The sequence below is a fragment of the Carcharodon carcharias genome, chromosome 21 (assembly GCF_017639515.1).
Source record: "Carcharodon carcharias isolate sCarCar2 chromosome 21, sCarCar2.pri, whole genome shotgun sequence".
NCBI classification, from domain to species: Eukaryota; Metazoa; Chordata; class Chondrichthyes; order Lamniformes; family Lamnidae; genus Carcharodon; species Carcharodon carcharias.
The window spans coordinates 90,609,098-90,631,231 of NC_054487.1; the positions used below are offsets into that span (position 1 = coordinate 90,609,098).

The 22,134-nt window shown below is 41.6% G+C and overlaps 1 protein-coding gene across 14 annotated transcripts in view; it reads left to right on the plus strand.

The window, feature by feature from the left end:
- osbpl8 (oxysterol binding protein-like 8) overlaps positions 1 to 22,134 on the plus strand; it is a 282,603-nt gene that overhangs the window by 216,910 nt on the left and 43,559 nt on the right. For all 14 annotated transcript variants that reach the window (XM_041215495.1, XM_041215498.1, XM_041215497.1 and 11 more), the window contains 4 exons: positions 11,010 to 11,213; positions 12,489 to 12,573; positions 15,041 to 15,209; positions 19,891 to 20,137. In XM_041215495.1, coding sequence (XP_041071429.1) covers positions 11,010 to 11,213; positions 12,489 to 12,573; positions 15,041 to 15,209; positions 19,891 to 20,137 — 705 coding nt within the window. The remainder of the gene's footprint in view (positions 1 to 11,009; positions 11,214 to 12,488; positions 12,574 to 15,040; positions 15,210 to 19,890; positions 20,138 to 22,134) is intronic.

Consider the following 22,134-nt stretch of genomic DNA (forward strand, 5'->3'; position numbering starts at 1 on the left):
TGTGTCACCTGCAAATTTCCCAATTATGCCTCCCACATTTAAGTCTAAATCATTAATGTATACAACAAATGGCAAGGGCCCCAACACTGAGCCCTGTGGGACACCAATGGAAACCATTTTCCATTCGCAAAAACATCCATTGAGTATTACCTTTGTTTCCTGTCACTGAGCCAATTTTGGATCCAACCTGCCACCTTCCTCTGTATCCCATGAGATCTCACTTTCCTGACCAGACTGCCATGTGGGACCTTGTCAAATGCCTTACTAAAATCCGTGTAGACAACATCTACTGCACTACCCTCATCAATCTTCCTCGTTACTTCCTCAAAATTTTTTTTTAAATTAGTAAGGCACAATCTTCCCCTAACAAAACCATGCTGACTATCCCTGATCAGCCCATAACTTTCTATGTGACAGTTTATCCTGTGTCTCAGAATTGATTCCAATAATTTGCCCACTCCCCGAGATCAGACTAACCGGCCTATAATTTTCTGGCCTATCCCTTGCACCCTTTATAAATAATGGCCAAGCATATGCAGACTTCCAGTCCTCTGGGACCTCACCTGTATCTAGTGAGGATTGGAAAATGATCCTCAAAGCATCTGCTATTTCCTCCCTGGCTTCCTTCAACAGCCTGGGATACAATCCATCTGGCCCTGGTGATTTATCCACCTTCAAGGATGCCAGTCCCTCCAGTACTTCCTCTCTCACTACACTTAATGTACTTAATATTTCACACTCCTCCTCTTTAACTAGAATGTCTGCATCATCCCTCTCCTTAGTGGAGACAGAGACAAAGTACTCACTGAGAACCCTGCCCACATCTTCTGCATCAACCCAAAAGTTGTCATGCACATCTCTGATAGACCCTACCTTTGCCTTAGTTATTTTCTTGCCCTTAACGTATACTGGTAAAACATCATAGGATTTTCTTTGATTTTACCTGCCAATATTTTTTCGTATCCTCTCTTTGTTTTCCTAATTTCCATTTTTACTTCACCCTTGTACTTTCTATACTCCTCTAGGCTTTCTACAGTATTAAGTATTTTATGACTGTCAAAAGCTTTCTTTTTCTGCTTTATCTTGGCCTTTATGCTTCTGGATAACCAGGGGGCTCTAGATTTGACAGGATTGCCCTTCACCCTTTTTCCTAATCTCACCTTAGCATACTTCCCAATGATCTGACAGTTTTTCCTTCTAATATCTGTATCTAGTCAATTCTCGCCAGCCCACCTCTCAGCTTTGTAAAATTTGTCTACCCCCAATTTAGAACTTTCACTCCTGTTCTAGCTTTGTCCTTTTCCATAATGATGCTGAATCTAAATATATTATGGTCACTATCTCCAAAATAGTCCTCCATTGCTACTTGATCCACTTGCCCAGCTTCATTTCCCAAGACAAAATCTAGCCCCTTCTCATGTGGTTGTTATGTGCTGGCTAAAAAAGTTCTCTTCAATGCAGTTCAAGAATTTAGCACCCTCTGTGCCCTTCACACTATATCCCAATTGATATTAGGGCAGCTGAAGCCCCCCAACTATTGCTGTCCTATTGTTTTTGCATTCAGAAATCTTCTACATATTTGCTCTTCTAACTCCATTCCACTATTTGGGGCTCTATAATACGCTCCTGGCAGTGTGACTGCCCCTTTTTTATTTCTGAGTTTAACCCATATCGCCTCATTTGATGCGTCATTTAGTATATTATCCCTCCTCAAAGCTGTAATCGATTCTTTAACCAATAATGCTACACCCCCAGACTTTTATTCCCCCCCCCCTCACCAATTCTGCTTGAAAACTCTATATCCAGGGATGTTGAGCTCCTATTTTTGTCCCTCTTTAAGCCATGTTTCTGTTATAGCGATGATATCATGCAGCCATGTGTCTATCTGTACCCTCAGCTCATCGGCTTTATTTACTGTGCTCCTTGCATTTACATATTTTAACACTGCCAAATTCCTGTGCTGCACACTTTTTAATCCGTGCTATTTCTGTCTTTCAGAGTCACTCACTAATTCTCTATCTCCCATTCCCTGCTCTGGATTTTCCCTCAGGTTCCCATCCCCTGCCAATTCAGTTTAAATCCCCAACCCCCCACCCCCAAACAGCACTAGCAAATCTCCCTGTGAGGATATTCATCCCAGTCCTATTCAGGTGTAGTCCATCTGGCTTGTACAGCTCCCACCTTCCCCATAACCAGCCCCAATACCTCAGAAATCTGATGACCTCCCTCCTACACCAGCTTTCCAGCCACGTGTTTATTCACTCAATTCTCCTATTATTGGCAGGAGTAACCCTGCCAGTAGTCCTAACCTACCCAATCCCTTACGGCCTAAGACCCTGGATTTACCAGCTCTGGGGATCAGTGGGCTCTGATCTTGCCCTTTTCCTGTAGTCCTGACAATTGCCACTAATGCCTTCCTGGCGCTGCCTGGAGGGATGGAGCTGCTGGCCAATCCATTTGGCTAGCAGCTCCAGAGGGTGGAATTTCTGCCCCAATGAGGGGCATAAGGCCCACAGCCCTCATTAATCAGCCCCGCGGTGCTTTATGGCTGCGGCTCAGGTTGGCGTTGAGATAGAGGATCAGCCATGGCGGGGCAGGCTTGAAGGGCAGAATGACCTACTCCTCCTATTTTCTATGCTGGCTCCATGGTTTCTGAGGTGGGGGGTGGTTGTGCCGTCTACCCCCACCCCCAATTTCCCACCACGTATTATTCCTCCCGTTAACTTTATTTCTCTCTCCACAGATGCTGCCAGACCTGCTTAGTATTTCCAGCAGCTTCTGTTTTTATTTCAGATTTCCAGCATCTGTAGTATGTTGCTATTATACCTAAAAATGAGATGTGACCTGACAAAGTTCCAACACAGGACTACATGCATGCTAAATAGTGGAAGCAGCATGCTATAGACAAAGCTAAACAATCCCACTACCAGTGGATCAGATCCAAGTTTGGCGATCCTGAATAGTGATGGACAATTAATGTGAGGTAGAGACCCATGAACTTGTCCGTCCTCAATGACGGGAGAGCCCAGCACAGCTGCAAAATAGAAGTTGAAGCATATACAAGCGTTTTCAGCCAGATGTTTCTATGGATGATCTACTTCAGCCTTCTCCTGAGGTCCTCTCTATCACAGCTGCCTGACAATGTGGAAAATTGTCCAGGTTATGTCCTGTCCACAAAAAGCAGGACAAATCTTATTCATCCAGATACCGGATTATCAGCATACTCTAGATCATCAACAACGTGATGGAAGATGTAATTAACAGTGCTATCAAATGGCACTTACACTGCAGCATTCTGTTCACTTGGTTTGGGTTCTGTTACTCGGCTCCTGACCTCATTACAGCATTGGTCCAAACATGAACAAATGGGCTGACTTCAAGAAGTGAGGCGAGTGTTTGCACTTGACATCAAGGCAGCATTTGAAAGTGTGTGTGAAGAGGAGATGTTACGCCCTACGATCCTGCAACGACCACACGAGACTCAGGCTTCCTTTTAACCGGTTTTATTCAAGCATATGCAAGAGACCCGCAATCATTCCTAACAATGAAGACCCAGCTCCCTGATTGATTACATTTCACTACTTTTGTACTTTTTCTTATCATAACACATTTGAGTACATTTGAATACATCCAATTGGTAACCAACACATCAGTTCCATAACAAAAACAGAATTACCTGGAAAAACTCAGCAGGTCTGGCAGCATCGGCGGAGAAGAAAAGAGTTGACGTTTCAAGTCCTCATGACCCTCCGACAGAACTTGAGTTCGAGTCCAAGAAAGAGTTGAAATATAAGCTGGTTTAAGGTGTGTTGGGGGGCGGGGGGAGAGAGAGAGAGAAGTGGAGGGGGTTGGTGTGGTTGTAGGGACAAACAAGCAGTGATAGAAGCAGATCATCAAAAGATGTCAACAACAATAGAACAAAAGAACACATAGGTGTTAAAGTTGGTGATATTATCTAAACGAATGTGCTAATTAAGAATGGATGGTAGGGCACTCAAGGTATAGCTCTAGTGGGGGTGGAGGGAACATAAAAGATTTTAAAATATTTAAAAATAATGGAAATAGGTGGGAAAAGAAAAATCTATATAATTTATTGGAAAAAAAAAGAAAGGGGGTGGGGATGGAGGAGGGAGCTCACGACCTAAAGTTGTTGAATTCAATATTCAGTCCGGAAGGCTGTAAAGTGCCTAGTCGGAAGATGAGGTGTTGTTCCTCCAGTTTGCGTTGGGCTTCACTGGAACAATGCAACAAGCCAAGGACAGACATGTGGGCAAGAGAGCAGGGTGGAGTGTTAAAATGGCAAGCGACAGGGAGGTTTGGGTCATTCTTGCGGACAGACCGCAGGTGTTCTGCAAAGCAGTCGCCCAGTTTACGTTTGGTGTCTCCAATGTAGAGGAGACCACATTGGGAGCAACGAATGCAGTAGACTAAGTTGGGGGAAATGCAAGTGAGATGCTGCTTCACTTGAAAGGAGTGTTTGGGCCCTTGGACGGTGAGGAGAGAGGAAGTGAAGGGGCAGGTGTTGCATCTATTGCGTGGGCATGGGGTGGTGTCACAGGAGGGGGTTGAGGAGTAGGGGGTGATGGAGGAGTGGACCAGCGTGTCCTGGAGGGAGCGATCCCTACGGAATGCCGATAGGGGGGGATGAAGGGAAGATGTGTTTGGTGGTGGCGTCATGCTGGAGTTGGCGGAAATGGCAGAGGATGATCCTTTGAATGCGGAGGCTGGTGGGGTGATAAGTGAGGACAAGGGGGACCCTATCATGTTTCTGGGAGGGAGGAGAAGGCGTGAGGGCGGATGCGCGGGAGATGGGCCGGACACGGTTGAGGGCCCTGTTAACGATTGTGGGTGGAAAACCTCGGTTAAGGAAGAAGGAGGACATGTCAGAGGAACTGTTTTTGAATGTAGCATCATTGGAACAGATGCGACGGAGGCGAAGGAACTGAGAGAACGGGATGGAGTCCTTACAGGAAGCGGGGTCTGAGGAGCTGTAGTCGAGGTAGCTGTGGGAGTCGGTGGGTTTGTAATGGATATTGGTGGACAGTCTATCACCAGAGATTGAGACAGAGAGGTCAAGGAAGGGAAGGGAAGTGTCAGAGATGGACCACGTGAAAATGATGGAGGGGTGGAGATTGGAAGCAAAATTAATAAATTTTTCTAAGTCCCGACGAGAGCATGAAGCAGCACCGAAGTAATCATCGATGTACCGGAGAAAGAGTTGTGGAAGGGGGCTGGAGTAGGACTGGAACAAGGAATGTTCCACATACCCCATAAAGAGACAGGCATAGCTGGGGCCCATGCGGGTACCCATAGCCACACCTTTTATTTGGAGGAAGTGAGAGGAGTTGAAGGAGAAATTGTTCAGTGTGAGAACAAGTTCAGCCAGACGGAGGAGAGTAGTGGTGGATGGGCCTCTGTTCAAGGAAGAAGCTAAGGGCCCTCAGACCATCCTGGTGGGGGATGGAGGTGTAGAGGGATTGGACGTCCATGGTGAAGAGGAAGTGGTTGGGGCCAGGGAACTGGAAATTGTTGATGTGACGTAAGGTGTCAGAGGAATCACGGATGTAGGTGGGAAGGGACTGGACAAGGGGAGAGAGAAGGGAGTCAAGATAACGAGAAATGAGTTCTGTGGGGCAGGAGCAAGCTGAGACGATCGGTCTACCGGGGCAGTCAGTTCCATACTATCTCTATCCTATTGCATACATAAACATGTGATTTTGCTAACCAATTATTCTAAAGGATGTATACATCCTTTACATTGTATCCAATGTATCCAATCAGAGTTAAAACACATACACAAGGACCTTGGTTCTTACAACTCGAGTGTTTCATCAAAGCCCCCATTGTTCATCTTCCCATGTCTAAGCTAAAACCATTTTGTCCCTTCTCTTGTCTGAGAGAGGAGCACACTTAATCTAATTTATGTCATACTTTATCTCCAGCTTGGCTCTCAAGAGTGTGTAATGTCCATCTGGTTTTCCTCAACTGTTAATAAGTTTAGCATCAATGGCTGCCTGGAGATTTAAGTGTGATCAGCAAATTCTTACTGTGTTTTCTTTTAAGGTACTTAATTTCCCCTTAACAGTGTGGCATCAAAGAGCCCAGCAAAATGGGGGGGAAATTCTCCACTGGTTGGAGTCATATCTAGCACAAAGGACGATGGCAGTGGTTGTTGGAGGCCAATAATCTCAGGCCCAGGACAACACTACTGGATACTGCCCTAGGCCCAACCAACTTCCAACAGAATGTCATAAGTGGAGATGCTCACTGATGATTGCGTGGTGCTCAATTCCACTCAGACATTCCCCACGAATGAAGCAGTCCATGCCTGCATGCAGCAATATTTGAACAACATTCAGGCTTGAGATGATAAGTAGCAAGTAACATTCTTGCCACAGAAGTGCCAGGCAATGATCATTGCCAGCAAGAGAAAATTTAATCATCTCCACTTAGTCTTTGGTGGTATTAGCAATGCTGGATCCCTCACCATCCACATCCTGGCTGTAACCATTAACCAGAAACGTAACTGAACCAGCCATATAAATGCTGTGGCTACAAAAGCAGTCAGAGACTGGTAGTTCTGTGGTGAGTAACTCACCTCCTGACCCCCCAAAGCCTGTCTACCATCTACAAGGCACAAGTCAGGACCATGATGGAGTACTCCCCGCTTGCCTGGATGAGTGCAGCTCCAACAACACTCAAGAAGCTTGATACCATCGAGGACAAAACAGCCTGCTTGATTGGCACCCCATCTACCACCTTAAACATTCACTCCCTCCACCACCATCGCGCAGTGGCAGCAGTGTGTACCATCTACAGGATGCACTGCAGCAACTCACAAAGGCCATTTCAACAGCACCTTCCAAACCTGCAACCCCTACAACCTGGAAGAACAAGGACACCAGATGCATGGGAACATTTAATTTTTAACCCTTAACTTTCAAGATAATTCATAGAAAACCCTGTCTCCCCAGGTGTTCTTTTTCTGTGCATTTTCTGTTCAGGTACTGATGTTGAAGTAAATACTGAAAGTAATAAAGTTATTGAGGTATTCAGCTTGCTTTTGTACTGAAATTATAAACAACAAAACCATAATTCTTCTCTCCTTACTCCTTTATTCTTTGTTCTTTTTTCTTCCCCAATCTATTATTTTTTCTGCCTATTCCGACTTATTTATCCTCAAACTTTAATGTTTAATGTTTAAACTTTAATGTTAATTAACTTTAACACATCCTTTTATCTTCATTTAACTTCCAATGCATATTATACACATAGGAGCAATTTTTCTTCAAGATATTTGTGAAGCTTTAGATTTTGAAAATCCAACAGGAAAAAAGTTGACATATGTTGTCACTGAGTCAATCTGCAATGTTCATTTTAAGTGCCAACACAGGAAGATTCTTCTAAAGGATGAGTATATATTATGGTCCATAGAGCTTGCTGTTAATGAGTCAACACACCCGTACTAAAGCAGTCACACCAACTCATTGACATTTATGTCATTGTCCAAGAGGCTTCTTGCGCACAAGTGATTTTCCTTGCTGCATCATATTAAGTGAAGCCATTTGTTCATTTCTGTCCCTTGTTTGCAACTCTGTCTTTTTGTTCCATTTCTTTGCCTTAATGTATCTCTCAGTTTCACAGTCAGCCAGTAATCCAAATAATCATCACTCTCCTGAATCCATATCTGGTATTTGGAGTCTTAAGCAGATTTGCAATATTTTAGAAATATTTAAGAATGTATGTAGCCAGTTGTAAAGGAACACAAAATTGTTGAAATTTATATTTGCAGGTTGTTTGAGTTGCCATGTAAAAGTAAATACAAATACTCTTTAAGAATGTATGCATTTAATGTTGTAAAACAATTATAAAGGATGCTTCCGGATTCATTTTGAGATGGTAAAAAGTGCCCTGCTTGTTTTGTTAGGGACTAAAATTGATGATCCAAACAATTAGGGTAATGCTTGCTTCCATGTGTCCACTGGGTTGCATTACCCATTATCGGGGATGTTCAAATTTTATAGAAAACTAGTGCATACAGTGGATATGACATGTTGCGCAGAATCTTGTATGCATTCGGTTTACTTACCATTGCAAGTTCATGAGGTTGTGTAAGGAAGCAAGGAATGTATGAGTAGATAAGTTAGTTTTAGTGAACATCTTAATGGGATACTGTCAAGTGAATCCTGTTGGAAAATATTATGATGAACTCCACGGCTTGTAACTCCTGATTACTGTCTACATTCACACATGGAAGGCAACTTGTGTAAGGTATTGGATTGCTGCAAGTGTCTCTGTTACAGTACTCCAGCTGGAATTAACCTTCATGAGATGGGGAATAGAAAATGGGCAACAATATTAACTTGTGATATTGGGAGAGTTGTCATTCTCACTGCTGAAATTTGTATTTTATACCTATCAACGCATATTATATACACAGCCCCTTTTAAAAATGCACATACATTATCGGGCATAATAGATTATGAGCATTTCAACTGGGATTGGGAACTTATACTTTATAAAAGTATAAGTTGCACTTGGAAGACAGTTAAGTAACTTTGTGGTGTCATCACAAAATAGTTATGATGTGGGTGTTTAATTGAAAGACACTAGTGAAACATTTGGAAGATATGTGATGGCCTCAAGTGACAGCTAATTCATGAAAGCAAAACACTGGAAGCTGGAGATCTGAAATAAAAACAGAAAGTGCTGCAAAAACTCAGCAAGTCTGTGGAGAGAGAAACAGAGTTAGTGTTTCAAGCCTGTGTAGTTTTAAAAAAGGGCTGTGCATATAATATGCATTTATAGGTACAAAATATAAATTTCACCATTGAGAATGACAACTCTCTGGATATCACAAGTTAATATTAGTAACCATTTTCTTTTCCCCGCTCCTGAAACATTGAGTATTGTTCCAGACATCGAATCCATGTTGCATTGTCATGAATTCCATTTGATTTTAATTTTTTTTTCATGCAGGTTGTGTGATAGTAAGTTTCTGGTTTTTGTTTTGCATTTTTATGACCACTCACATACAGTAATTTTTTTATTTGTTCATGGGATGTGGGCTTCACTGGCTAGGCCAGCATTTATTGCCCATCCCTAGTTGCCCTTGAGATGGTGGTGGTGAGCTGCCTTCTTGAACCGCTGCAGTCCATGTGGTATAGGTACACCCACAGTGCTGTTAGGGAGGGATTCCAGGATTTTGACCCAGTGACAGTGAAGGAACAACAATATATTTCCAAGTCTGAATGGTGAGTGACTTGGAGAGAACTTCCAGGTGGTGGTGTTCTCATTTGTCTGCTGCCCGTGTCCTTCTAGATGGTGGTGGTCATGGGTTTGGAAGGTGCTGTCGAAGAAGGCTTGGTAAGTTACTGCAGTGCATCTTTGAGATAGTACACACACTGCTGCCACCATGTATCAGTGGTGGATGGGGTAGCAATCAAGCGGGTTGCTTTGACCTGGACGGTGTCAATTTTCTTGAGTGTTGCACTCATCCAGGCAAGTAGAGAGAATTCCATCACACTCCTGACTTCCTTGTAGATGGCGGACAGGCTTTGAGAAGTAGGAGGTGAGTTATTTGCCGCAGGATTCCTAGCCTCTGACCTGCTCTTGCAGGTACAGTATTTATGTGTGATCCAGTTCAGTTTCTGGTCAATGATAACCCCCATGATGTTGATAGTGGGGGCTTCAGTGATGGTAATGCCTTTGAATGTCAAGGGACTATGGTTAGATTCTCTCTTGTTGGAGATGGTCATTGCCTGGCACTGTGTGGCTCAAATGTTACTCGCTTCTTGTCAGCCCAAGCCTGGATATTGTCCAGGTCTTGCTGCGTTTGGACGTGGACTGCTTCTGTATCTAAAGAGTCATGAATGGTGCTGAACATTGTGCAATCATCAGCGTACATCCCCGCTTCTGACCTTTGATGGAAGGAAGGTCTTTGATAAAGCAGCTGAAGACGGTTGGGCCTAGGACACTACCCTGAGGAACTCCTGCAGTAATGTCCTGAGACTGAGGTGATTGATCTCAAGCAACCACAACCATCTTCCTTTGTGCTAGGGATGACTCCAACCAGCGGAGAGTTTTCCCCCTGATTTTCACTGATCCCAGTTTTGCTAGAGCTCCTTGATGCTACACTGGGTCAAATGCTGCCTTGATGTCAAGAGCAGTCACTCTCACCTCACCTCTTCAGTTCAGCTGTTTTGTCCATGTTTGAGCCAAGGCTGTAATGAGGCAATGAGCCAAGCAGCCTTGGCGGAACTCCAACTGAGCATCAGTGAGCAGGTTATTGCTAAGTAAGTGCTGCTTGATAGCATTGTTGATGACCTGTTCCATCACTTTGCGGATGATGGAGAGTAGACTGATGAGGTGGTAATTGGCCAAGTTGGATTTGTCCTGCTTTTTGTGTACAGGACATACCTGGGCAATTTTCCACATAGCTGGGTAGATGCCAGTGTTGTAGCTGTGCTGGAACAGCTTGGCAAGGGCCGTAGCAAGTTCTGGAGCACAAGTCTTCAATACTATTGCCAGAATATTGTCGGAGCCCATAGCCATTGCAGTATCCAGTGCCTTCAGCCGTTTCTTGATATCATGTGGAATGAATTGAATTGGCTGAAGACTGGCATCTGTGATGCTGGTTTCCTCTGGAGGTAGAGCGATACATCATGCCCAGCTGGTGGATGTGACAGATATTGCTTGCAAAACAGCTTAGATAACTCGAGCAACATTGTGAAGTACTTTCATTTTTAATATGGAAGGAACTGACTGTATGCTTATCAAGTTTCCTCCTACCTTGATCTATCATCTGTAAAGGATGTTTGTATGTTTCTAATATCAGGGCAAACTATTGTAATTTTATTTTATATCCATGAAAAATTGCTGTTTATCTTTGTGATGCCATATCTGTACAATATGATTTGTACATTCACTCAGATTTCTCTGGAGAAATGTGATTTTTTTTGATCATCTGATCTTTTAAGTTAAACAAAAATGTAATTAATTTTTGTTAGATTCGTGGAACTTTAAAAAGTTGGACAAAGCTGTGGTGTGTACTGAAACCTGGAGTGTTGTTGATCTACAAAACCCCAAAGAATGGCCAGTGGGTGGGAACAGTGCTTCTTAACGCCTGTGAACTCATTGAGCGGCCATCAAAGAAGGACGGCTTCTGTTTTAAAGTCTTCCACCCCTTGGAGCAATCCATTTGGGCTGTAAAGGTTTGTGGAGCTAGTTTTTCTCTTTCTGTAGGAGTACTGAATTCTGGTCTTGACGTGCAAGATGCTTTTGGGATTGAACCGCAGCACCTCAGAGTTATGCCCTGAGATTTTTCATGTCTGCCGGTGCTGTCACTCCGAAAATGAACTGTTAATAGGTTGATAATTTTTTTTCAGCATAAATTTATTATTGGATTTTCTTTTGTCTTTGGGCTCCCTACAGTGTTTTAGATAGGTGTTTTGGTATTTTTTTTAAAACTCATTAAACCTTGGATTTTTATCACAAAGCTTTACTTGACATTAGGAAATAGATGTCTTGCTCTTTAGGGCTCCAGCATTTGTACTGGATTCAAGGCTCCTTGGCCAACCTGTTGTAAGTTTTTATTTAAAAGTCAAATGCAGAAACTAGCCCTAACATACTAAAATTTAGCCATAGTTTTGTTATTGGAATATTAACTGTATACTACCACCACCACCCCACCCTTGGAAGAATGAAACCAACTATAGTACCTCCTCCATTGCCCAGTGAAGATCCACCAATTCAGCAATGCACAAGGATTGTTTTTGGATCTATCTATTTGTATAACTCAATATTCCAGTGCTTTTACCTACCAAACTATTTGGAAATAATTTTTGTTTTATTAATAACCAGCAGTTGTTCTGCACATCAGGATGTTCTTTCTCGGTGCGCTGTAACATATCAAAATATGACAAAGTTCTGAACTTTTCCTGACACTATCCATGTGCTTCACTCCCAGCAGGCACCATGTTCATTTTTTAAAAAATTCTACGTAGAAATGCAACCCATTTGGCTTATCTGTGTTGGTGTTTACCCTCTTCATGAGCATATAGTTCTAATCATATTTACCTGGCCTGTTCCCATATCTCTTTATCCCCTTTTCTTTCTCTGCCTATTCAAGCTAATCTTGAATGTTGACCTAGTTTCTGCCTCAACCAACCGCTAACTCTGGGAGTGAATTGCCCATACTCGCAATTCTAGGGGAAGAAGTTTCTCCTGGCATCTTTTAAGTATTTTACAATTAATCTTGTATCCCTGCCCCTCAATCTAGACCCCTTAACTACAGGGAATAATCTGCTTCTGTCTTCCCCGCCCTATCCTTTCTTAATTTTGAACAACTGTTTAATTTTTTGGGTAATCTGCATTGCTCTAATAAAAAGAGCCTTAATTTTTGTATGTGTGACATAAATTTCTTCACTTTAAGGAGATAATGTTCAAAACATAAAATGTATTGCACTGAATGTAACTTTGTATTAAAGGGTCCTAAAGGTGAAGCTGTTGGGTCCATAACTCAGCCACTGCCCAGTAGCTACCTGATATTTCGAGCTGCTTCAGAATCTGATGGTAAGAATTTAGAAAAAGAAGTTAGGTTATCATGGAATGTTGTTAAAAGCAGTAAGTGGATAAATAGCGTGTTCTGAATCATAGAATGGTTACAGCTTAGAAGGAGGCCACTTGGCCTGTCATTATCTGTGCTGACTCTCTCAAAGAACAATTCACCTCATACCACTCCTTGCCTTCTCCCCACAGCCCTGCAAGTTCTTCCTTTTCAGATCATAACACAATTCCCTTTTGAATGCCTCAATTGAATCTGTCTCCACCACACTCTCAGGCAATTCATTTCAGACCCTAACCGCTTGCTGCGTGAGAATGTTTTTCCTCTTGTCTCCAGTCTTTTGCCAATTACCTTAAATCTGTGCCTTCTGGTTCTCGATCTTTCAGCCAATGGAAACAGTTTCAACGTATCCACCCTGTCAGGATCCCTCATGATTTCGAATACCTCTATCGAATCTCCTCTCAGCCTTCTCTTCAAGGAAACAGCCCCATTGAAGTTAGCTTTCCCATAGCATATTTTTCATGCCATGGATTATTTATTGCCCTTTTCCATATCATAAACATTATGGTACAATGATCGCTGTACCCTAAACACTCCCCTCCTGACACTTGATCCACCTCATTCCCAAGAACTAGGCCCAGCAATGTTTTCTTTCTTATTGGACTGGAAACATGCTGCTGTAAAAAAAAAAAAATCCAGAGCATGCACTGGCAACTTTTGCCCCTTTCTGTCCTTTACACTGCTACTATCCAGCCTATATTTGGATAATTAAAGTCCCCCATTATAATTACTCTATAATTCTTTCACATCCCTGTAACTTCCTTTCAAATTTATTCCACTACATCTTTCCCACTAGCTGGTGGCCTATTGACTGCAGTGAACAATGTAATTGCACCTTTTTTGTTCCTTAACTCTAGCCAGATAAATTCTGCCCTTGACCCCTCTGGGACTTCCTCTCTTTCCAGCACTGCAATTTTCCCCTTTAATCAATACTGCCACTCCTCCCACTTTCCTATCTTTCATGAACACTTTGTATCTATTCATAGACTAGCTGATTATCTTCTAAAGGCACCGCTGATGATGGCACAAGTGAGCAGAATTATAAGATGGTATTTGTTCACTTTCATCTCATTAATTTAAAAGAGTGTCTCTGTTGGTAGAATGAGCTCATATTTTTTCTCTTGAGTACATTTGCTGAGGGTTATAAGTAATGTTGTTCAAGTAAAAGATTTAAAGCCATGTCTTGCAAACAGACCACTTATTTGTCTCCAAAAGTAAGTTCTGCCTACAGTTGACTCCACAATCATGCCTGGAAATGCATGACATTAAATTGAAGACTAATACAAAGCTTTACCAGATCATTGTCCTTACCATCCTGCTGTATGGTGCAGAATCCTGGCTCTGCTATTGGCATGACAAAGCTCTGGAATGCTTCCACCAAAGACACTTCAGGTCCATCATGAGAATTCAATTGCAGGATCCAATCACAAATAACGAAGTCCTTCAATGTGCTGTGCTCAACAGCATGAAGACCACCTTCCAGAAAATTCAACTTAGATGGGCAGCCCTTGTCTCCCACATGGGTGATTACAGAATCCCCAAGCAGATCTTTGATGAGGAATTGTCTCAGGACAAACCACATCAACTCCTGCATTGCAGACCACTTCTCTTGGGAAAATATTGCAAACACTGGCCCGTACTTCGAGCTCCACCTGCGCCAAACTTGCGACATCAAAGCACCCGCGCTTCTGCAGAAACTCCCCCAGGCATCTCCAACAGCAACATGAACTGCCAATTCTATGGACGTCCATGCCAATCCCACACTGGACTCTTCAGTCATGAGAGGACCCACAGAAGACAACGAAGTCACTTATAGCACAGACGTACTGAGGAGTCTACCACGGTTAATTCTGATGAGTTTTTTCATGGTAGTAAGTGGAAGCGTGTGAGGTCGGACTGGTAGGTGGTCCTGCTTAAGTGGTTCACAGATGAAAAAGTTTGAGAACCACTGCTGAGGGAGAAAAATAATCAAGTTATTTTTAATTGAAAGTATTTAATTTTAAAATATTACCACTCGTTTTATTGCCATGTGATTCTTCTATGGCAGTTATGGAGCCAAGGAAGAGATACATTTGAGTCTGTTTGTTTGCAAATAAATTATTTGTTATATTTTATTTCCCACCTGCCTGGTTTTACACATCTGGTGTAACACAACTGTCTTAGATGTCAATAGTGGGCACCCTGTTCATTGTATATATCAATTGGGTGTTAATTGTATTCATATAAAGGCATTAATTGCAAACTCACCTGTGCTCGTAGAAGCAGGCTGAAGGAGGGTTTTGGCATAGGGTGCACATTATGTAGTGTGCTTCTCCGTAAGTAAAAAGTTAGGAGTGTTTGCCGACATACACTTCACTGTTCTGTTCTTCATCAGCTGGCTTTCTGAGATCTCACACATGCTTCAAACCCTTACAGGAAGGTGTTGGATGGATGCTTTGGAGCTTGCTCTGAAATGTTCAAGCCTCCTTAAGCGAACGATGATTAGAGAAGGCAAAGAATTTGATCTAAACACCTCGGAGAACTGCCATGTTGCACTTTTTGGATTACTGCGAGCAAATGCTCTCCAAAATCCAGAACACTACCAGTAAGTGGTCCTTTTGACACTTGATATTGAACGACTACAGAGTTCACACACTGTGTTGGCAATGCTAATTATACAGAATAGGTTGAATTTGAACTAAAGACTATTTTTAATAAATCAATGTATGTGTTTTAATCATACTTAACTCTGACAATTGGAAATCTAAGTTTCTTGGTTTCATTATAATGTTCAAGTATGTTTTTATTGGGAATTGTGAAGAGCTATACATTTAGAAATCTGGAAATTTGGAAAGCAACCAAGTGCTGCTGTCCACCTGAATTAATGCTGAGGCTACAGCTAAAAGTGCATGCACTATAGATTTTTCTTTGAAGCAGACATTCTGTGATTTCCAGGATTATAAAGGTTATAGCTCTCCAGTGATAAAACCAATGAAGCAATAATTTTGGGGCTAATATTATGGGTGTGTATATAGAAGCATGAAACAGCTTGCTCTCTCAAGTGGATGTAAAAGATCTCTTAAGAAGAGCAATGGAGTTCTCCCTAGTTCCCTGGCCAATATTTATTGCTCAGTCATTAGTAAAGCAGATTATCTGGCTAGCATCACATTACAATTTGTGGGAGCTTGCTGCGTGCAAATTGGCTGCCACATCTCCTCTATTACAAGAATTATCTCATTTCATTGGCTATAAAGCATTTTGGACATCCTGAGGTCATGAAAGGTGTTGTGCATAAAAGTGAAAGTCTTTCTTTTTAACCAACCCTTTGGTCAAAGAAACCATGTCTAGGAGTAGTTGTTTTTCTCTCTGAAAGGCTATATCAATTTTCAGTCATTGTTCTTTGGTTATATTTGAGTTTTTAGTGCACTGTCGAAAGGGTTGCTAAATTGGTTGTCTTCTGACACTGAAAGTGCAGTTTCGAGGGAATGCTGCCATCCTCCTCCAGAGATGTTTAATTGAGGTGGTTTGGATGGATGTTCAAGGCCTCCTGGCACTCATTGAAAAGTAGTCAATTTCAGCTCGTGTTCCTGCGTCAGCCGGTGCCACAAAAAAATAAATAATTTAACTGCCCATTCACTTTGTTGTTATCCCTTGGGTTTTACTGGAGCAGAATGGCTGCCTTATGCCTGCATGTGTGACTTCATGTTGAAGATTGGTTCATTATGTCAATGATTTAAGTATAGAACACTGTAGGAGTAACAGCCTTGTGGTGGTGATGATGAGGAATCTGTCAGCATTTGCCAGGATTACTCCAGTGATGTGGACAACAACTTTGGGAGCGCTCACATGCACACAATCATGAGCAGCTCCAAAAGTTGCCATAATCGTGGAGTCATGATGGCACAGGAGGAGTCCCTGCTAGTTCTCTGTAGATCAATCCAACCAGGCCCATTCCCCTACTCTATACCCAAAGCCCTGCAAGTTTATTTTGTTCAGGTGCCCGTACAACTTCCGTTTGAAATCATCCAAGTCACAGGGTCATTTGTGGCATAGAAGAAAACCATTCAGCCCACCGAGCCTATATCAGAACCTGTGCAGCATCTTCTTCCTTGGTGGAGAAAGACACAAAGTATTGGTTCAATACCTCAGAGATGTATTCTGCCTCCTTGCATAAATCCCCTTTTCAGTTCCTAAGCAGCCCCACTCCTTTTCCCACCCATTTACTATTTAGGTGCCAATAGAAGACTTTTGGACTCTCTTTCATGTTAGCTGCCAGTCTCTTCTCACTCTCTTTTTTGTTTCTTTTATTTGCTTTCTCAATTCTCCCCGAACCTTCTATATTGAGCCTGGTTCTTAATTGTATTGTCCACTTGACATCTTTTTGGCTTCATTTTACTCTCTCTATCTTTTTCGTTATCCATGGAGCTCTGGATGGGTTTATACCTTTGCCATACCTGAACTATCTCTCCTTTAAAGGCAGCCCATTGTTCAGTTTTAATTTTGCCTGCCAATTTTTGCTTCCAGTTGATCAGGGCCAGATTCATTCTCACTCCATTGAAGTTGGCTTTCCCCTAGTTAATTATTTGTACTCTGGATTGTTTCTTGTCCTTTTCCATAGCCAACTTAAATCTTATGATACAATGATCACTCCCCTAACTGTTCCCCTATTGACACTTGATCCACTTGGCCCACTTCATTCCTAAGAACCAGGTCTAGCAGTGCCTCATTTTTCAGTGGAATAGAAACATTCTGCTGTAGAAAATTGTCCTGAACACACGCTAGGAACTCTTGTCCCTTCTGCTCTTAATGCTACTACTACCCCAGTCTACATTTAGATAATTAAAGCCCCCCCTGCCCCCAGTATAACTGTTCTATATTTCTTGCATGCCTCTGTAATTTCCCTACAAATTTGTTCTTCAACATGTTTCCTTTAGTTGGTGACCTATAGACTACACCGAGCAATGTAATTGCATCTTTTTGTTCCTTCACGCCAACCAAATAGATTCTGTCCTTGGCCCCTCTGGTACATCTCTCTCTAGCACTACAATGTCAATGTCCTCCTTAATCAATACCACCAACCACAAACCCCCCCCCCCGCCCAAAAACCCAGCCTTCTCCTTCCTTTCCTATTTTTCATGAATGCCTTGTATCCAGGAATATTTAATACCCAGTCCTGCCCTTCTTTGAACCAGGTCTCCATTATAGCCACAACATCGTATCTCCACATGGCAACCTGCACCTGTAACTCACCGATCTTATTTGTCACATCCCACATGTTTTCACATACATGCACAGTAACCCTAATATAGACTTTATTATTTTCCCTCTTACTCTGACCCCACCTAATAACTTACTAACCTAATTCTAATGCTATCTGTCTCTCTCAATTCTCTGTGCACCTTGGTATCCCTCTGTAGTATTACTTTCTGATTCCCACAGCCCTACTAAGCCAGTTTGAAACCTCCCCAACTGCACGAGCAAATCACCCACAAATTGCAGCGATATACTCCCACACTGCTATTTGTGCTTGTAGCTCGTCAACCTTATTCATCGCACTTTGTGCTTTGTAAGCCTGTCTTTGTATTCCTTTGTTGTTGGCGATTCTACAATCCTCCAGAGGTTCGACTGTTGAAATCCTTCCCCATCTACCCCAGACTGCAATCAGTGGAAAATCTTGAATTGATGAGAACTTCTAATCTTATGCTGTTAGTTTCACTATAAACCCCGTGAAAAAGTTACATCTTTTTGAATGAGATTTAATTGGTTTCTTATGGCATACTAAATTCATAATTACTGCTGAACACCCTCACTGACTTCGAAAAACTAATTGTCTATTGTGGTATGTCAAATTTCTTCATAATGTTAAAGACATTCTACATTTTTGAAATATTCTTAAAGTTTATTTATCTTTACTTTAGCTTCTATCTTAATCCAATCATTATTCATTTCACGATCTGAAAATTGAAAAAGTGTAGGATAAATTACTTCTAATTTCATGGTTTGCTGTCTGTAAGAATGGTTCAGTGTGATTGGCTGTTTTCCCTGATTGCTGACAACACTGTTGCTCCATGCCTGGCAATCCCCTTTACTTGCTACCCGATTAAAACTGCACTCGGGAAAGGGGAAATCTGTGCTATAGAGATCACTAGCTCATTGTGGGTGGATTTCTTCAACATCAGTGGTAGCAGCATTGCTTCACCACAGACCACAAAATCCAGGCTATAATAATTATGTACAGGACCCAGACTCCAGACTGGTGCAAGACTTCCCAGAGAGCAGATACCAGATTGCACTGGTATTTCAGTCTTATAATTAATCGTGTACTCCAGCTATCTTTTAATGTATGATGCTAGAGCATTTATGTGCTCCTTGCAGCTTGTTCAAATGGTACATTGATTTCCAAATAGTTAACCTGTATATTTATAAGTAGGTAGAAGTCTTCTTAGTTGGATCTGAAGGCATGGACCATTATTTTTAAGATTGCAACCTCACCCTGTCATATTTTAAGAGCTACTTAAGTGTGAGTCACTTTGAGACATGGTACATTAGTGCTTTTAGTTGCTGTGCCATAAAATCAAGTACAATTTCGTAGATGTGAGAATAATTGATAGAAAATTGAATGACAAGTCACTGGGACCATACTTGTCCAAGTTCTAATGCTGAACTCAAAACTATATCATTTGTAACTCAAAAATGAAATCCTCTGAAGGCAGTGCATGGCTTACAGAGATTGAAGGAGAACTGGAAGATTGGTGATGAGTATTCTAGACAGATAATAGAACTAAAAATTGAAACTAATTTTTACAATAAATTAGTGCCTTTTCTTTTTTGAGGATGGTTTGAGCAGTGGCCCAGTCTCACTGGCTACTGAAGTCCCACCTACTAGAAAATGGAAATACTTTTCACAAGTTGTTATCCACACCAGTAATGTTGTTAAATTAATTCTGTAAATGATATCTCCGATCTGTCAGTGATACAAAAGCCGATGTATCACAGAATCTCAGAAATATTACAGTGCAGAAGGAGGCCATTCAACCCGTCATCTTATCTGCACTGGCTCTCTGAGCAGTTCACCGAGTGCCATTCTCCCACCTTCTCCCTGTAACATTGCACATTCTTCCTTTTTAGATAACTGCTTAATTCCCTTTTGACTGCTTCAATTGAACCTGCTTCCACCACACTGAGTATATCACAGCTTTTCAAGTAAGGGCAGGCCATAAAGAATTAATCTTTGTTTCTCTAGTTAAAATAAGTAAACCCTGCAATTAATGAAATTATGTTTTCAGGTTAAATGAAAGTGAGATAGAACAGCAGCACTTTAGAGACCATGACCTTTACTCCGATAAATCAGATAGGGAAAATGAGCCTGACCATGAGGAATCGGATAATGATGCACTGGAGAAAAGTGGAAAAAGTGAGGAAAGTGACTCAGACATATCAGAAAAACATGATGACCTGTACAGTGATCTACAGCCTATAGACGTAGTAAAGGAGACGTGTTACGTAGAAGAAGCCCATGAAGAATTGGGAGAGGTAAGAAAAGCTGTATTGGATATGATATATATTTTTATTTCATAATTTCATGAAAATATAATGAAGGATGATGTTTATTTCAATGAACAGTTTACTGCTTTGTGGTTCAGATTTTTAGTTGCTGCCTGTTTGCGCTGATCAAAGTCATGCATGTTGAGGTGCTGGAGAATGGAATGCTGCCTATGTTGTGCGCACTCAGTGTCAGCATAAGTAACTCAGTGTCCAGTATCGCACAATTAGATGCTAAAAGGTTGTGGACATTCATGGACTACATTCATACAAAGTAACATAAGCTGAAGCCTAGAAGGGAGTCATCGATTAACCAAACAATTGATATATGGCTGAGTGTAAAGTGTATGTATTAACCTTTCAGCGACAAGTTGCTTAATTCAACCAGCACATCTTCCTCCTACAGAGTGATGGCTCTTAATCCTATTAAAATGAGTGATCTTACATGTTATTACTATCAGGCAACATTTTCTTATTTAATAAAAAACAGCCTTACGCCTTTGGTGTCCCACTCACTCTCACTCCAGGCATTGGTGAGAAGTGGGATAGGAGGCTGAATCTTCAGTTGAAACTGCTACACCTCCCTGGATTTGACACTATTCATACTGATGCAACACCATTGTATTGCTGTACAGCAAATAGCAACTGTGCTTTCAGCTTCTGGGCTTTAAGCTCTCAGATTCCCTGCTGACTCTCTTCCCTGTCTCTGTTAAGATTCCCCTTAAAACTTAGTTTTTTGACTAAGCTTTTGCAAGCCAATCTGCTCTAATATCTCCTTATGTGGCTCAGTGTTAAGTTTTGAACACATGTTATGCAGTGTTATGATATGGCAGGTGGCATTTGCCAGGCTGACCAAATCCACAAGGGAAACTTGGCCGTGCTATCACAATGGTTTTGCAATTTGTATTTATTACAAGAATATTTGTGTGTTGAATTCAGAAGTAATGAGTCCACTAACACCCTTAGAGATTTTTAAAATTAAATTAAAACATTTATTAACAAAAGAAAGGAATAAAACACATAGACAGATTACAGTTACACCGTTACTTAATATTATAATAAATCCCAAAATTCTTAATTAACCTGACTCCCAATTATTTTTAAGGCAACAGTTCAAACTAGATTTTAAATTTAGATAAGCAATCCAGCAAGGTTACCACAGGCACCCACTCGACAGTGGAATTCCAAAGGCTTTTAACACAACTTTGGTTACTGGTATAGCAGACATCTGCAAAGTGGCTGGAGGCTGTTTCCACAAGTCTGTTTCACACAATGTATCTTTTAGATCTTAACGGCCACCCTGATACAACCTTCCATCCTTCTTTAAATACACTTCTTCCTCTTTAATCTATAAATCCCATTGTTCTCATATGTCTTTGGAACTTACTTTTCTCATACTATAAAAATGTTGTCAATATGGCCTTTTCCTTTTGGGAAAAATAAATGTAATAACCTTGCCGTATTTATCTTGTTAGTTGTAAACATGCTATCCTGCCTCTTTGAAAACTGAGTAACTCCCCACTTACCTTTGCATGCAAATTTCATCCACACCCTATCTGCTGGCTTTACACTAGCTCACTCATTAGCATTTCAAATACCCTTTCTACACCCAACTCTTTTGATCATTTCAATCTTGCAGTCTATCCAACTCGAATTCAATTAAATCAGCCACACACCAGAACCACCCACACTCACACACATAGCCTACCTTACAATATCCCACAGTACTATTATGAAAAATATGATTGTTTCATGACAGCAGCTTGATGGCCAAGTTGTTGCCTTTCTGAATGATCAGTAGTAGGCCCCTCCTAGTCATTCAGTGCCACCACGCTTCAAGGAGAGCTTCAAAGCAGCTTTGAGATTTTTCTTTCTCTTCCTTGGAACATTGGCCATTTGAGAATTGAGAGAACAGATATGTAGGCAAACTTCAGAGAAGTGCAAATATACTAGGGTAGTAATAGTGGAGGAATTCAACTCCTCCGACA